The sequence below is a fragment of the Psammomys obesus genome, unplaced genomic scaffold, assembly GCF_907164565.1.
Source record: "Psammomys obesus unplaced genomic scaffold, mPsaObe1.curated_primary_1811, whole genome shotgun sequence".
Classification (NCBI taxonomy): Eukaryota; Metazoa; Chordata; class Mammalia; order Rodentia; family Muridae; genus Psammomys; species Psammomys obesus.
This window is the reverse complement of record NW_026586816.1, coordinates 6,090,550-6,108,065: the sequence shown is the minus strand read 5'-3', so window position 1 is coordinate 6,108,065 and position 17,516 is coordinate 6,090,550. Positions and strand designations below refer to the sequence as shown.

The following is a 17,516-nucleotide window of genomic DNA, read 5'->3' as shown; positions in this document are numbered from 1 at the left end:
GACAGTTCACCTTTTTCTGTATCTTTACCAGCATGGAGAGATTCAGATTTTTTTTTTTTTTTTAAAGATTTACTTACTAATCTATTATGTATACAGTATTTTGCCTGCATGCCAGAAGAGGGCACCAGATCTCATTATAGATGGGTATGAGTCACCATGTGGTTGCTGGGAATTGAACTCAGGACCTCTGGACAAGCAGTTAGCAGAACCACTCTTAACCTCTGAGCCAACTCTCCAGCCCCCTGTGTTTAGATTCTTGATGTTGCCATTTCCTAACAGGAGTGTGATGGTGGTGCTTGGTTAGGGTTTGCTTTGCATTTCCCTTCCACTAATCCTGATAACTTTTTTTCCATATATTTGGTCTTTTATCCTTTGAGAAAGGTCTGTTCACACACACACTCTTTAAATCAGATTATTGTTATTTTTCTGTTTGGTCTCGTTTCTTCTGGATACTCGTATTCATCCCTTGTTAGATGAATAGTTTACTAATATTTTTTCCTACTCTGTAGCTTGTCTCTTCATTCTTGTATCTTTTGTTGTACAGAAACTAATTGATTTGATTAAAACCCCATTTGCCTGTTTCTGCTTTTGTTGCCTGTGCTCTGGGAACCATATCCAAGAGCAATTCAGTGTCTTGAAAGTCACCCCTGTGTCTGGGAGGGACGAGGAGGATGGGGTTTCATGTTAGGTCTTTGATCTACTTTGACTTGATTTTCATATGATGAGAGTTAGGGTCTAGTTTATTGTTTTGTGTATGAATTTCCAAATTTTCCAGCATCATTCATTAAAGACTTTGGCCTTGCTATAGTGTAGGTTTTTATCAGTGATTAGCTATAGATTATGGAGTTATCTCTAGGTTCTCTGTCTGTTCTTTTGGGCTACATGTGTATATTTTTATGGCAGTGGGGATTGCCTTCTGGATTTTTTTTCTCTGCTTGGTTTACTATTGACATATTAAAATGCTACTATTTTTGTATATTGATTTTTTAATATATATTACAACTTACTGAATTCTTTTATCAGTTTGATAGTCAGACTTTTATATAGAGAATCATGTTGTTGCAAACAGAATGTGTTTTTCTCCTCTCTTCTTTGGATATCCTTTAGTTCTTTGTCTTGCTATGCTTCTTTGGGTAAGACTTCAAATTCTGGGGTAGGAATGTTGTAAAATCAGTGTCCTTGTCTTATTCCTGATTTTACAGGGAATAATTTTTGCTTTTCCATCTTCACAATGATGATGCAAAGATGCTTTTTCAAATTTTAGCAAGGAAATCCACGAGACATTCTCTCTACATGGCAAAACTTGTAGATACCTTGTTTTAGGTAATGTCTTTAAAATTTTCATCTGCAGGATCAAATTGGACCCGTAGTAGCATTTTAGGTCACACAAACTTTTAAATGTGTTTTGTGGAATATTGATTTCTTAGTATACTCTTGAATATTGATTAGTCTGTATATTTGTATCTTACATTTATCCTGAAATTTATGTGAAATATGATGCTCACACATTAGAAAGTTTTTTAAAACTAAAAAATACATATTTACAAGTTTCAAGATAAAAAATACTGTTAAACTTTTATTGGTTAAGTAATCATCTAGTTGGCAGTATCACAGTTCCAGCTGGTGGGTGGAGAATGGTAAAGATATGAGGGCAAAGTGCAATAATGGAGACACCTGGAGGGTGGGACTGGAGGCATGGGGTAGAATGCCTTTTGCATGTGCAGGGCTGTGAGTCTGATCCTGGCAAGGCCTAAACAAAAACAAAGTAACAAATTAAAAATCACCAAGGAAGAACTCTTGTTCTTTTAGGGAGAAGTTGAGAGCAGGAGTCAACCAACAGATAATCAGGATAATATAAATCACTGTAGTCTTCGTAAGTATGTAGAGGACCAGATGCAGATTTTGATTAGAGCTGATGACTGAAGGGCCAAGAGCTGCCTTCCTCGAGGAGGTGCTGAGTGACCCTGAATGAGGGCAGCCAAGAGGAGAGGAGAAACCTAGAGCTCCACAAGAGTGTGTGAGCTCTCCAGGGATGCTTAACTGTGTGTAAACCGGAATGAGAGTCCTTGCCAGCACGATGTGGGAAAGGATGCTAGAGAGGTAGCGCATTAAGCCCTTCAAGTCCTGCGTTGGGTCTAGATCTTATTCTAAAGGAAATTGGAGGTCACTGGAGAACAGTCATGCCTTTAACTTGTTTCCCAGTGTTCTTACCGTCCCTAAGTTGCTTTTATTTCTCCTGCTGATGTTAAACTGTGTGTGACTGCGCAAGTGTGTGTGTATGTGTATGTGTTTTACACTTAAAAAAAAATTACTTATTTATTTTATATGCAATATATGCATGTATGCCTTAACTTCAGAGCAGGGCACCAGATCTCATTATAGATGGTTGTGAGCCACCATGTGGTTGCTGGGAATTGAACTAAGAACCTGTGGAAGAGCACACAGTGCTCTTAACCTCTGAGCCATCGATTCAGCCCACTTTTTTTTTTTTTTTTAAGAAGCGGGGTGTGGTGGTGCACACCTATTAAGCACAAGTGAGGCAGAGGCAGGTGGATCTCTGAGAGTTGCAAGCCAGCTTCGTTACGTGATAGGGAGTTACAGAGTGAAACACTGTAGGAGGTGTGGGGATTCCCCAAAAGAACTTTTTGTAGAATTCCTTGCTGTTCCTCCAGTCTTACACTTCTCGCTTCCTGCCTGCCCCTTGGGGGTAGAAAATCCACAGGCCGCCTTGTTGGACTCGTCTCCCAAGTACATGGCATGTGTGCCTAGCGAAGGCTTTCCTTTGTTTTTGTCAACTTGGACTTTGGCTCCCAGAGCTTTGAGGTTGAACCTCTGCCCCCACCCTCCAAGAAGCTAGTTGGGGCTCACTAAACAGCGCATGAGCAGGAAAGCTGCCGTTTGGTCTGCTGCCTAGGTCACCCCACAACACTGAGCTGAGCTCTGAAATGACAGGATTTTTATGGTTGAAAATGGTTGCTAAGTTTCCTTTCCACTTGGCTTTTCCTTTTTTTAATATTTGTTTTTTAATTAACTAATTTTTCGGTTTTCAGGTGGTTTCTCAGTGTAGCCCTGGCTGTCCTGGGACTCAGGCTGACCTCAGGCTCAGATACGGCTGTCCCTGCCTTCTGAGTGCCACGGTTAAGGAATGCGCCACCATGCCTGCCTCACTCGGCTTTCTCAAATGAAGCAGTAAAGCGAGTTAGTTTGAAACATTTTCTCCATCACTGCTGTCTGATGCAGTAACTGCACCTGGAGTGTGGTGTGACAGCCCTGGGAGGGAGCTGGGGAGCTGTCAGGGTGGGCAGTGGCACAGCCAGAATGCGTACTCCTGCTGCCGATGGCCGTCTTGCCGGCCTGTCGCTTGACAAGTGGAACAGAAGCTTGAGTTAGCTATCTTAGTTCCTTGGCCAGACATTTATTTTTTTTAAGTTTATTTATTATGTATTCAGTGTTCTGCCTGCATACACACCTGCACACCAGAAGGCACCAGGTCTCATTATAGATAGTTATGAGCCACTATGTGGGTGCTGGAAATTGAACTTGGGACCTCTGGAAGAGCAGACAGTGCTCTTAACCCCGAGCCATCTCTTCAGATCCTCTTCCCCCTTTTTTCCAGACATCTTAAAAGCAAAGGCATACTCTGTACTGTACTTAGTGCCTCTGTGTATTTCCAGTTTACCTGGAGAGGGAAGAATCCTGCTGCGTTTCATGACTGACACCTGCTGGAAGGGACAGGTTTTAGGGGGGAGCATTTCTTCACCTGCCACCACAGCTTTCTTCATTGTGGTGTAAATGAACCTTTTATTTTTGATACTATAATATAATTACAACATTTCCCCCTTCCCTCTCTTCCCCCCCAAACCATCCCATGGACCCCTCCCTGTTGTCTTTCAAATTCATGGCCTCTTTTCATTGTTATTACATGCATGTACATATATATCCATAAATGTAACTTGCACAGTCTGTATAATGTTACTTGTATGTGTATTTGCAGGGACTAGTATGTGTGTTTGGCACTGGACAACCAATTGGTGTGGTATTTCCTGGGAAGAGCACCTCTCCCGCTCCCGGCTTTCCTGTTTCTAGTAGTTGTTTGTGTAGGGTCAGGGTCTCCTGGGCTTTTCCTCATCCAGTTTGGCCTGTCAGTTGGTGTTATCCTTGTTCAGCTCACATTTAAGCAGTCATGTTGGTGAGACTTTGGATGTAGCCTCTGACGTGACTAGGAGACAAAAATCTCGTAGCAAAGGCCCCAATCCTTTGGCTCTACAGTTTTTTCATTCCGTCTTCTGCAGTGTTCCCTGAGCCGTAGGTGCAGTATTTTGTAGATGTCTCTATTGGGACCCAGCTACAGCTCTGCATTTTGATTAGTTGTGGATTGCTGTAATGGTCTCTTGTCTTTTGCAAAGAGGATTTTCCTTAGAGTGAAGGTTGGGATTGTGCTGATTTAATAAAGTGGTAGTTATATATTCTCCCTCAAGATCCATGACTTTCTTAGCATTTGAGTTATTTCTGGGTTTCCATTACCAGGCATGAGTTCTCTCTAGTTGAGTAGGTCTTAAGTAAAAGAGTTCCTGGTGTGATGAGAGGAAGTGTTTGGGTGAGAGGCAGTGGGGAGTCTGGGCAGGCTTGGGGATCTGCTCTGGGCTTTCTCAGGTTTACATTTGACTATATAAAAATTAGTATGAAGGGTCTGGGGAACAGTTACAAACAGAACTGTCTATCCATACTGAGCCTGGCTATAAATAACAGTTCAACAAATATTATTTAACTGTATCATCTAACAAACTGCCTACCTGCTGGGTTTCTTATTTTCACAGGCAAAATACAGAATTATGTACCAGTCCTGAAGAGCCATCCTATAGTCAAAGCCCCTAAAGCACTGAAGTGAAAGTTAGGGGAAGTGAGTAATCTACCTCCTAACCACTGAACTGGTGTGACCCCCACCATACACACTTCCAGCCTTTTTCCCGAGTCCAGGAATTGTCAAGAGCTTGCTCCTGAGCCCCGATGGCAGCCTGCCTCAGTGCTGCTGCAGCTTCTACTTCCAAGGGAAACCTGCTGTCTCCTCTTGTCTGTGGAAGTTGATGCCCTTCCACAAGTCTTTCTGGTCTTGTCCTTTTATGTGGAAAGCACTGCTGTGGTCATTGTTTTTAAAACAGCCAGTGTCTCCAAACTCCTGAACCTGCTCTTGGAAGGACCTTGCCACTGAATCCTCCTGAGTCCGGCACTGTCATCAGCGTGGGCCCTGGGGTTCTAGTTGCCAGTCTGTCTGTCCTGCAGGCTGCTCGTTTTGTAGTGCTGTAAGTCAGTTTCCACCCAGATGCTTGGCCCTGTCTTGGTGCCATCCTGACCATTTCCCCTTCACCACATCACACTGTAGCCACCAAAGGAAAATCTTTGACTTTGGTTTTTGTCTTCTACCTCACTGTGGTAGTTGAAAGTTTGTTCATCCAAATGTTTTTTATTGTTTCAAATAATTTTCTTTGCTGTCTTCAGTGGTCATTTCCTCAAGCATGAGTGCTTAGGGGGTACACGTCTCATCAGAAACCAGCATATTTGGCACTTCTGGTAGAAAAGGCTTACTGTCAGACTAGAGCCAGCCACACCACACCGCAGAACCAGGATTACTTCGTTTTCAGTTACAGTATACAGTATACTTCTGAATCAGTTTCAGGTTTTGTTTAGAGATGGAGATGCTTTAGATACATTCAGGTATTGGTTGACTAAATACAAAGCTTCAGTGCTGCCTTCTGAGAATCAGGCAAGCACCAAGCGGGCTCAGTAGATATTTAAAAAAATGAGAGTACATGAAGTTGGGAAGGAAAATTAGTGGAAGGATACGGGAGGAGTTGTAGGGGAGGAAAGGGGAATGGTTGATCCAGACACATTATATGAATGATAAATTATAATCTGATTGGCCTGCTCGTTGATCACCACCTCTACTTACCAGGCCACAGTAGAGGACAATGCAGCCACTTTTGATGAGAACTGATAGACTAAGATCAGAAAGGAGAGGAGAACCTCCCCTATCAGTGGACTTGGGGCATGCATGCAGAAAGGGGAGGGAGGGTGGGATCGGGAGGGGCTTATGGGGGGATACAAAATGAATAAAGTGTAATTAATAAAAAATTAAAAATATATTAAAATAAATAAATAAATAAAAGTATCTTAAAGAGAAAGACTTGATTGTTGGTTAAAAGAAACTTAGATATTAGCATTATAAAGGACTAAAGAGGAATTGGGAGTCTTTCTAGTGGAGTCTGTTTCTAATTCTTCCTTGATAATATTATTTGAACATTTTTTTCCATTTCTTGCAAAGATCAGAAAATACTACTAAAGCACTAAAAGGCTTAAAAGTTATTTTTTTAATTTTTAAAAATTTTATTATTATTTATTATAGTTTATTCACTTTGTATCCAGGCTGTAGTCCCCTCCCTCATCTCCTCACAGTCCCACCCTTCCTCCCTCTTCTCCCTCTATGCACTTCCCCTAGTCCACTAATAGGAGTACAAGTGACTTTTAAAATGTAATAAACACGCGCATGTAATAAGAATATGAATATAGTAACATGTATAGTTTTTGTTTTCTAGCTAGTGTTACTTTTCTGATTGCTACTCTATTAAAGTGTTCATTTACATAGTTGCGTTTATAAGAAAAATGTGTGAATTTGGTTAGCTAAGTTGGAGGAGATTGAGAGTAGATGTGGACCAGATAGCTAGGGCCAGAGGGTATGTAGAGCTCTTTAACAGTCCCTGACATTTGTGCAGGCATCATTTTCTCTTGTATTCTCGTGACTGGCTCTCACTAATGTTGCCCAGGCAGGCCTCGAACTGGTGACCTTCCCACCTTAGACATCTGACTGGCTTAGCATGGATAATGGCGAGCACCACCGCAGCCAGTTTCCTGCACACATATTTAAGTTGCAGTTTTACTGCAGAGCATTTCCATCACTCCCAAAAGAAAATTGCCAGTTAGCAGTCAGCCCCTTTCCCTGGCCCTGGGCCCTGAAAGCCACTCGTCTACTCACAGATTCGCCTTCAGGGGCATTTTATATACGTAAGATCATGCTGCGTGCAGTCATTTCTCTTTGGCTTCTTTTTCTGAGTATGATGCATTCTGAGGTTTATGTTGTGCCATGTCAGCTCTTCATTTTTGCTTTATTGTGGCTGAATTGCATTTAAAAAAAAAATCTATTCGCTTAATGGACTTTGGGGTGGTTTCCATTTTATGTCTGTATGAATAGTGGTTTTGTGAACATTTGTGTGTGGTTGTTTACCCGTATAAACATTTTATTTCATTCATATGTATACAGAAGAACTGGAATTCTTAGGTGAGCCAATCTGTCCATGTTTAGCTCTTTGAGAATTGCTCAAGTGGGTGTGACTTGTTAGCAGTTGTGCTGCTGGGGTGTTTGAGATTTTACAGCTTGTCCACAACATTCACTACCATTTGGGAGTGGATCTCGCGTGTGTGCGCGTGTGCGTGTGTGTTTAGGCAGAGTTGGTGTTGAGTGTCTTCAGTATCCCTTTGTGCCATATTATATTTTTGGGGACAGGGTCTCTTTGAACCTGGAACTTGCTGTCTTGCTAGACTGACTGGTCTGCAAGCCCCAGAGTCTGCCTGTCTTTTTAGTCCCAGTGCTGGGATTCAAGACAGGGTTTCTCTGTGTAGCCTTGGCTGGCCTGGGATTCGCTCTGTAGACCAGACTGGCTTTGAACTCACAAAGATCTGCCTGCCTCTGCCTCCCAAGTGCTGGGATTAAAATTGTACACCACCATTGCCCAGCTGTCTTTTTCTTTTTAAGTCATTCCAATAAGTGTAATTTCTGATTGGCATTGTATAATGACTGCAGAATGTGAACATTTTTTCCCACATTGGTCCTTTGTATTTAGGATGTTCTTTTGAGAAATGTCTGTTCAGATCCATTGATCAGTCTTTAATTGGGTTCTTTTTTTTGTTACTTACTCAAAAGGATTCTTTATATATTCTGAGTAAAAATTTATTATGATTTGTAAATCTCATTCTGTAGGGTTTTCTTCATTTTTCAGGAACTTTAGCTTCTCATATAACTTGGCATTCATTTTGATTATCAGTGTTTTTACATCGTTTATTAAATCTTTAAATTGTAATCTTGGCTTTAGAAAAGCTGATGTGCACTGAAATAGCTAGTAAAGCAAGAGAATGATGGCTATTAGAGTTAGTGTCCATAGCACATGAAGATGGACAGTAGAAGACAGAGAGGTTAAGGACCATTTTAAGATCTTTTGGCATTATAAAGTGAATACATAAAAATCTTTTGGCATCAAGAGCTTCCTGAACTCCCTGATCCAGGCTAACAAGTAATAACATGACAAAGGATTCTTTTTTTGGTTAACAGAATACCAAATTAAACTCATCTTCATTATTAACAGTAAACTTCATATTTGTTCTTGTCTCAATTTATAATTTAAATATTTTATAAATGAAAAATGTCTGTGTGCATATGCCCGTGTGTGTGTGTGTATGTATGTGTGTGTTTGTATGTTGGAGGCTAGATGCCAAAGGTTAAACTCAAGTGTTGTTCCTCACAAACAACACTTGTTAGTCCATCTTGTTTTGGAGACAAAGTCTCTCACTTAGGGCTTGTAGATTAGTTTTGGTTGGCAGGCCACAGGCCCAGAGATTTTGTTGTTGTTGTTGTTGTTGTTGTATCAGGTTTACAAGTGCACTACCATGCCTTGCTTTTGCTGTGGGTGTTGGTTCAAAAATCAGGTTCTTATGGCTTTCATAGAATGTACCTTACTGGGCCAGGCATAGTGGCGTATGCTTTTAATCTCAGCACTTGGGAGGCAGAGACAGGTGGGTCTCTTGAGTTTGAGGCCAGCGTGGTCTACAAAGTGAGTTCAGGACAGCCAGGGTTTCACAGAGAAACCGTGTCAAAAAAAAAAAAAAAAAAAAAGTACTTTACTGACTAAGCTGTTCCTCTTGCATGGCAAATTAAATTTAAAACCAAGCAATTAATGTTACTGAATATTGATCAGAGCTTTGAAACATATTTTTGGTTTTGTTTGTTTGAGAAAGAGATGTTGTAGGACTGGAGTTTTTCCATCCAAGAAGCTGAAATCGTCTGCTCTGCTTCATGTAAAACATTTTCAGATATTGTTATTACTTACACTGGGAAGATGGCCTCAGTTAGGCTCTGAGAAACCTGTGAGGAAAAACATAGTTCTGTGTCAGGGCGTAGCTCAGTCGGTAGAGTACTGTGCCCAGTTTGCTTGAAGCCGTGTCTTCAATCCCCAGCACGGCATTAACCAGACAGTGTCAGACAGCTGTAATTTCAGCACTTGAAAGTGGGGAGGTGACGGTGGGGGGAGAGGAAGGTGACAGGTTTAAAGTCATACTCGGCTACACAGAGTCCCGGGTGTCAGCCTGGGGTCCAGGGTCTCATGTCTGAAAGAGACAGGCTGGGGGTCATGGGTGGTAACAGTGCTCAGCTGTTTAAGAGCCCTTTGTAGATTGGAGGGTTGGACAGGCTGCCGCACTGATGCTTCCTCTTACCCCAGGTACTGCTGAGAATGGCTTGTACACTAAGTGTAAGTCTGAAGTCAGTAAAGCCCACACTCCTAAGGCTTTAAGTATATGCCGATCTGTAGACAATGCAGTGTTTTCTATGTGAAACTGAAGAGTCATAAACCCTTTTGCACATTTCTTTTCTCCTTACAGGCCTCAGGAGTTCAGGTTGCAGATGAAGTATGTCGTATTTTCTACGACATGAAAGTTCGGAAATGTTCCACACCAGAAGAAATCAAAAAAAGAAAGAAGGCTGTCATTTTTTGTCTCAGTGCAGACAAAAAGTGCATAGTTGTGGAAGAAGGCAAAGAGATCTTGGTTGGAGATGTTGGTGATACCATAACTGATCCTTTCAAGCATTTTGTGGGCATGCTCCCTGAGAAAGATTGCCGCTACGCTTTGTATGATGCAAGCTTTGAAACCAAGGAGTCCAGAAAAGAGGAGCTCATGTTCTTCTTGTGGTGAGCCCCTGTGGAGTGAGAGCTAGTCTCCCACCCATTCTCGGGGAGCCCTGTGGGGACCAGGGCAGGACTGGTGACGTGGGGGTGGAGCCCGGGGCCACACGCATGTTAGGCCAGGGCTCCAGCACTGCACCCCAGACCCTAAAGATAGTTTGTATGAAGCTATTGGCCCTCACTGTCAGTGTTTGCAGCCTTCTATCGAGTCCACGCTGTGCTGAGAGTTTAGCCACACTGTCTGCTTACAAGAACACCACTTGAGGAAGTTTATTTTGTGGATTCTTAGAACTCACTGTTTCTAAATCAAAATTCCCTGTTTCTACCAAATGTTCCTACTGGTAAACCACAGCCCTTCCTCAGCCTGTCATGCTGAGCATCAGCCTGTGCTCCTGGGCACGCATTCTCCACTTAAGTATTTGTGGTGTGTTTTCTTCTGAGGAAGTTGATGCCATTCCTTCCTCCGGTAGTTTGCTATGTTTGTAGTATCTAGTTAGCCTACATACTTACTACATGCTCTGCTTCATGTAAAACATTTTCAGATATTGTTATCACTCAGACTGGGAAGATGGCCTCAGTTAGGCTCTGAGAAACCTGTGAGGAAAAACATAGTTCTGCGTCAGGGCGTAGCTCAGTCGGTAGAGTACTGTGTCCAGCTTGCTTGAAGCCTTGTTTTCAATCCCCAGCACGGCATTAACCAGACAGTGTCAGACAGCTGTAATCTCAGCACTTGAAAGTGGGGGGAGAGGAAGGTGACAGGTTTAAAGTCATACTCGGCTACACAGAGTCCCGGGTGTCATCCTGGGGTCCAGGGTCTCATGCCTCAAAGAGACAGGCTGGGGGTGAAGACAACATAAATTAATTTTGAGTTTAAATTTTAATTAGCTAAAAAGATGCCTTTATATTTTGAGACAGGATCTCACTCTATAGCCCTGCTGGTCTGGAACTCAACTGTAGCCCTTCCCAGTGCTGGAAGTACAGGCATGGTCTACCCTGCCCAGCTGAGATCCATTGTGAATAGATTTCACAATGAATATCTGTTTCCGATGTGTGGCCTCACATTACAGACAGAAACAGTGTTTCCTTGTTGCAAAAAAATCAGCTGAACAATATTCTCTGGTTAGCATTATAAGCTGATTTATGTGGCCTTTTCTGGTTGTTCTAGTCTTCAAATATTTGACATGAAGACTTAGACAAAAGTCTTTTAATTCCAGCACTTGGGAGAGGGAGGAGGATCTCTGATCTCCTGTGATCTTCCTGACCAGGCAGGGCATAAGAGGTAGAGACTGTAGGCCAAAAAGCATGGAGATTTGAAGGAAGGTAATGGTAGATCACCCCCACTTCTATTCCACGAAGGCTGTGCCGTACTCTGTTTAGCACGCTAATGTGAGGGCTGCAAGCGTAAGGCCGAGTGCTTGTGTAGGGACAAACAGCGCCATCTGTGGAGGAGGGTACATAAAGGTAGCTGTTGAGTGGCTGTAGAGAGAGCACAGTGGTAAAAGCACTGTGCTCCTGTGGAGGACCGTGTGGTAACTGGCAGCAACGTCAGGCTGCTCACAGCCGCCTGTAACAGTTCCAGGACACCGGATGCCCTCTTCTGGCCTCTGGATGCTGCAGGCATATAGTAGCTGTGCACATAGACATAAGTAAAAATTAAATGTGAAACGATAGTTATTGATGAGCCTTAAAGTTAGTAGAATTTGGATGCGAATGAAGGTGCATTCATTAAACTTTATTTCTCCTATACACCTGTTACAGTGTTAGGGCCTGGGGAAGGAGCCCTGTGATGGAATTAGAGAAGCCCTGCCTTTGGGGAATTTACAGCTGTGTGGCAGGGTATGCTGGCTAAGTAGGCTTTTAAGTTGGGCAATGTTTCTTTCCTTTACTTGCCTTTTTTTCTTCCTTTTTCTTTGTTTGTTTGGCTGGTTTTTTGTTTGTTCTTGTACCTATTTTCCACTGTGGTTATTGTACATGTCACCATTTATAACATTTACCTTCAGAGGTGAGAAATAGAAAACTCTCAGATTCTGTCTGAGTCCTGTCTCAGTGAGATTGTTTAATGCGATTTAGACCTCCCTTTCTCTACAACAGTCTTTTTCCTCTGGCCTCCTTCTATTCAGGGCACCAGAACAAGCACCTCTGAAAAGCAAAATGATCTACGCAAGCTCGAAGGACGCCATCAAGAAGAAATTTCCAGGTACAAGCTAGACTTGGCTCTGAAATTTTTATGGATATAGGGAGTCCCCAGAATTGGGACTGGAATGTCTCTAAAACCCACCTTTTTGTTTTTTGTTTTTTTGAGAGTGTTGGCAACAAAGGAAGAGGTGCCCTCTGAGCATCTTCTGTCTTAAATTGGTCACAGTACATCTGCTGGCCCATGTCCATTACTGTACAGCTAGTTTTTCACATAACAGGTGGGGATCAGTTGGTTTGTTATTCATTGTTTTTAAATGTAGTCATTGGCAAAGCTGCAGGAAGGAAATGCTCTTAAGTGAGAATCATTCTCTTACCTTTAGCTTTACTGTTGAATGGTGTGCTTTTAGGTTAATTGATTCCTCTGGGTCCAAAGAAAAACACATTCACCTGAGCTGGCCAGTTTACTGACTTGACACTGGGTGGCTGGGGTCCGGATGACGTGGCCTTGGCCAGACTCCAGCCAGAAGATATTGGTATGGTGGAAAAAGCATGGGGTACAAGCCCAGAGGCTTGCACAAGGGCCGAGCTTGCTGTCTAACTGCTTTGTGACCAGAACCAGTAACCTCATGGGCCTCGGTTCTCTCAGCTCTGGGGCAGGAGGCTTGATCTCAGTTTTCTGCCACCTCCCTGCCAGTGTGATCCAAACAGCTGAGGAGCAGAGGTGACAAGGGTTTACCCAGACTTGGTTTTGTTTTTTTGTGACTGGCCTTTGTATTGCTGGAGTAGAACTGGTTCATCTAGCTTGTTTTCATGAGTTACGTAATCGGAATTCCTGCTTCCTTTCCCAAGCCCCGCTGCTGCTCAAGTCAGTGGATTCTTTGTGCATTTGTGTTGGCGTGGGCCCTAGACTACACTCACTAACCTGTCAACCGACACTTCAGATGACTTCTCAGTCTCAGTTTCAGTATTTTGATGAAACCCAAGAGTTAAGAGGAAGGCTACATAGGACTTGGTTTCGGGCTATTCAGTGGGACACACCATGTCACTTTTTGTATGTAATCATCAATGGTTTTCTCAACTTAGTCAGAAGTTCTTTAAAAAACTGATCAGTTTGAGAAATAATCTTCAAATGGTAGACTCAACTGTGCAGCTGTTTAAAACACAGCAGCTGTGTGCAGAGAAACTGCTGTGTGCAAGCCCTCCGGTGAGCAAGTTCTACAGTGCACCGATGGGATTGTCTTAAGGCCCATCACTGCACTGTAATATGCGTGTTGTGTGATGCCATCACAGGGCTATGTTTTCTGTAACACTCTTTTTAGTTCATGCTTGTCTTTTTTCTTTTTGTTAATGAGGCCAGGTGTCTCTGTGTAGCACTGGCTGTCCTGGAACTCTGTAGACCAAGCTGGCCTCAAACTTAGGGGTCTGCCTGTCTCTGTGCGGGGACTTAAGGCGTATGTGGCCACCACCCAGCTTCTACCTTACGTTTAATTATGTGCTTATGTGAGCATCAGCATGTGGATTCATGCATATGTACATGCAGGTACTTTCAGAGTCCAGAAGAGGGTACCAGATCCTGTGGCGCTGGAGTCTCAGGCTGCTTGCACGCCGCACATGGGAGTGCTGGGTCTGGTCTCTGGTCCTCTGCAAGATCAAGAAGCGCTCCTAACCACTGAGCCGTGTCTCCAGCCCCACTTCTTTTAGGAATCGTGAAAAAATTACTAGGCCTACCTTTTTATTAACGTATACCATCCTTCATTAATATAGAACTCTGAATGTTCACAGACTGAACATGATTGTGTTTATCTATTACTAGCCCCACAAACCTTTCCTCAATGCTTACTTTCATCTGTACCAGTCCCTACTGTTTTCTGAACCATGGTTGTAACTGGTTCCTGGACTTCATTACCTGAGGCTGATTTAGAGTAAAAATAAGTGGAATCATAACAGAATGTGTGCTTGTGCTTCTGGTACTTTCAGTTAACATTGTTTGTTGAGGGGTCATTTTTCTTTAATAACTTTTTCTTTTATTTATGTATATGAGTGCTCTATCTGCATGTACACCTGCATGACAGAAGAGGGCGTCAGATCCCAGTATAGATGGCCGTGAGGCGCCATCTGTTTGCTGAGAATTGGGCTGGGGACGTCTGGAAGAACAAAGGGTGCTCTTAACCACTGGCTCCATCGCTCCAGCCCCCGAGGGGTCATTATTTTGATGCATGTGCTTAAACATTATTTCTTCTCACAGTTGGTGTTCCATGCTCTTTAAGACAAGGGTCTTTTAACTGGTTTGCTGCCTTAGAGAAATGAGTAAGTTGCTGCATAATCCTAAATGGACTTTGTTTTTCTCTCTAGGCATAAAACATGAGTATCAAGCAAATGGGCCAGAAGACCTCAATCGGACTTGTATTGCTGAAAAGCTAGGTGGCTCCTTAATTGTAGCTTTTGAAGGATCCCCTGTGTAGATCATCAGTCAGTGCCACAAATTGAAAGCTTCCATGTTTCACACTAGTTCTTTTCACTATATAAATAAAGCAAATAAATATATTAGGCCAGGATCTCACTGAGGGAAATTTGTCTTGTCATCTTTTAGAGTAAACTAAAAATCTTATATGTGTCTGCAAACACCACCCTGCATAAATCTAGCCTCTAAAGTTTTATTGGTTGGAATTAGATTCTTATTGGCCAAATGCCTGTTTTCATGAAGTGACTTGTAAAGATTTTGTTAAGCTCAGGATTTTTGGTAATACAGTTCACAAAATAGTACAAGGCAATGTGAAGAGTACTACTAATCTTTGCTAACCTCAGCAGTTAACTTTTATTTCTTTTGCTTAGAAAGTGATAATCTGTATAATTTTGACCCAGAATATCTATTTTTCCTTGACTTAAACAAAACAATGAGATATGATTTTCTTTATAATGTGTACAACACTAGTATACACTAATAGCAGTAAGACTATGCCAGGCAGTCTTTAATTCTATCAGATGGGTCACGAGAGTGTTTCAGACTTGTGTCTGCTTTAAAGTTCATGCTGATCTTGCAGAGCACAGTCAGCATGGTGCAGGAATGCAGGAAGCAGCCCTGTGCCTGCAGTGCGAGGCTCCCTGGGCTGGCAGACTGCTTAGCGTGACTTTCTGTCTTAGAAATCATGGTACATCCTCAGGAGAATGTTGAGCATCTTGTAACAACTAATTATATTGCAAATTAGGGCTTCATTGTAATTTACTTTCTTAATGAAAAATGATAAAGCAGTGTGTTGATAAGCCAAGGTGCTGTCGATCTTTAGTTTCTTCTTCAAAACTGTGCTGCATCTGGTACAGTAGGATGTGGAGGTGTTGATTACGTTTCCTCTGGGACTCGGTAGGATGTAAATCCCTAGAGCAGTTTACCAGCTGTGTGAGACGGGAAGCAGGTACCATGGATGACACTCCCAGGGGACTGCCCAACAACACTTGGAGGTGATTGTGAACACCGCAGGCGTGACGCCGAGCAATGTAGATGGGCACAAGCAGTTGAACCTAGAAGTAGCAGTGCTGCTTTACGCAATAAAGGAAGCATTTGTAACTTGCCCTTCGTGTGATTATTTGTGTATGAATCGGAAGTAGAAAACTTACCTTCTTTCTCAGTTTGGTTTTTTTATTGCTGTGATAAAGATCATGTCCAAAAGCAACTTGAAGAGGAGAGGGTGTATTTCATCTTAAAATTGCCACAGTCCATCGCTGAGGGACGTCAGAGCACATGGGAGGAGTGCCACATACTGGCTTCCTCAGTTTGTTTTCTTACACACTCTAGGACCTTGAGCCCATGGGTAGCACTGCCAACAGTGGGCTGGGCCTTCTGCATCGATCATCAACTTAAATATTTTCTTAATTGAGCTTCCCTCTTCTCAGATGACTCTAGCTTATGTCAGGTCGACACAAAATGGAACAAGCCAGCCTACCTTCCCTGTGCAGTGAACCCTCCAGGTTTTGGCATTTCTGATAGGATTCAGGTCACGGCACACTCGTCTGCTTAAATGAGAATGCAATTTAAAAAGTTGGACATCCTTTTCTTTTCCTATTCCAAATGTCTATCTGATTTTGCAAGCAAAATGGTAAGTTGCACTTTTATGAAATGGTCTTGAAATGTTGGCCACTTATTCTTCATCCTGAATCTCTATGTAGCCCTTATAGCAGACCCCATAGTCTGTGAGGTCAAGAACAGCCAAGGCGTGTCCCTGGCTTTTTAGAACTGTTTCTGCTTGTGAAATGTGGCTCCACTGACTTTACCACAGTTGTGTGCTTCAGAAGGTCAGGGATACAGGTTTAAGAGAGGGTGCCGCAGGAAGGGCTTTAGGCAGTCTGTAAGTGAACACCTCTAGAAATGGGGTAGGTCCTAATGGTTCCTGAACTCTGTCTTCTAGAGATGGCTTTTGGCAAGCTTCAGGGGATACCTAGTCTGGACCCCAAGTTGTGTTGTGCTAACAAGTATTTCATTTCAGTTCTATTGCAGTTAAGGTTTACATGTTTGTTGACAAAAGCTGCCAGGTAGATGCTACTTCTGTAATGTTTACAACTCTCAAGGGTTAACATACTAAAATATCTGTGTGGAAGGCCAACTTAGGGTTCAGCTAGTGGGTATAGCTGGTTCCTGAGGAAGATGCCTCTGAGGCCAATGCTGACAGAATTCTGTCAAGACTTGGCCATGAAGTTTGTTCCTTCGAGTATGGCCTTTACTACAGTGCTGCCTAGGTCCTTGACAGCTTCATCCCTGTAGTCTCCTGGAGAAGGAACCTGCCCAAGGACTTGGAGTCATTTTGAAGTAACATTTTAAGGTTTGGGCCATGACTAGAAGGAACACTCAGTCCCTGACAGGAAGGTTCCTGTGAGGGAGGCTTGAGTCACAGTTGGTGGCTGTTCAGCTGGCCAGGCCTTTGGTAGCCAGCACAGAAGCAAGGCAGCTCACCTAACTGGGCAGCCTGGCACCTAACAAGCTCCATGTCATGATTCTGGCCCTGCTGTCCCTGCTACTGTGGTGAGCTCCAGCTTATGCCTTTACCCTTGGAACTGAAAAAAGGTTAGGTTTTGTTAAATGTAGCGGATAGGCTATGAAAAGGGTAAGCAGACCACTCCTTTTCGGCCTCAGAACTCATTAGACCCAACCCTGAAGAGCGCTTGCTCAGTGAGAATGCATTTGTGGAGGTGTCTTTGCCTCCTGTCCACCAAGGCCTTGCTAAGGGGACCCTGTTGTTCCTGTCCTTACTGCACCTTCTTTGTCCAGGCCCCATGAAGTTACCTACAAGCCAGCGTTCTGCCCCTGGGCCAGGCTTTCAATGAGGAACATGAAAGATAACCAGAACAGTATGCCCATCACATCAGTGGTCTGCAGGGCAGAGCTTC

At 43.0% G+C, this 17,516-nt stretch overlaps 1 protein-coding gene across 2 annotated transcripts in view; it reads left to right on the top strand.

The window, feature by feature from the left end:
- Nucleotides 1-15,706, top strand: part of Dstn (destrin, actin depolymerizing factor) — a 35,578-nt gene extending 19,872 nt beyond the window's left edge. For both annotated transcript variants that reach the window (XM_055602633.1, XM_055602634.1), the window contains exons 2-4: nt 9,703-10,010; nt 12,125-12,201; nt 14,493-15,706. In XM_055602633.1, coding sequence (XP_055458608.1) covers nt 9,703-10,010; nt 12,125-12,201; nt 14,493-14,602 — 495 coding nt within the window. In that variant the 3' untranslated portion in view covers nt 14,603-15,706. The remainder of the gene's footprint in view (nt 1-9,702; nt 10,011-12,124; nt 12,202-14,492) is intronic.
- The last annotated feature ends 1,810 nt before the right edge of the window (nt 15,707-17,516 follow it).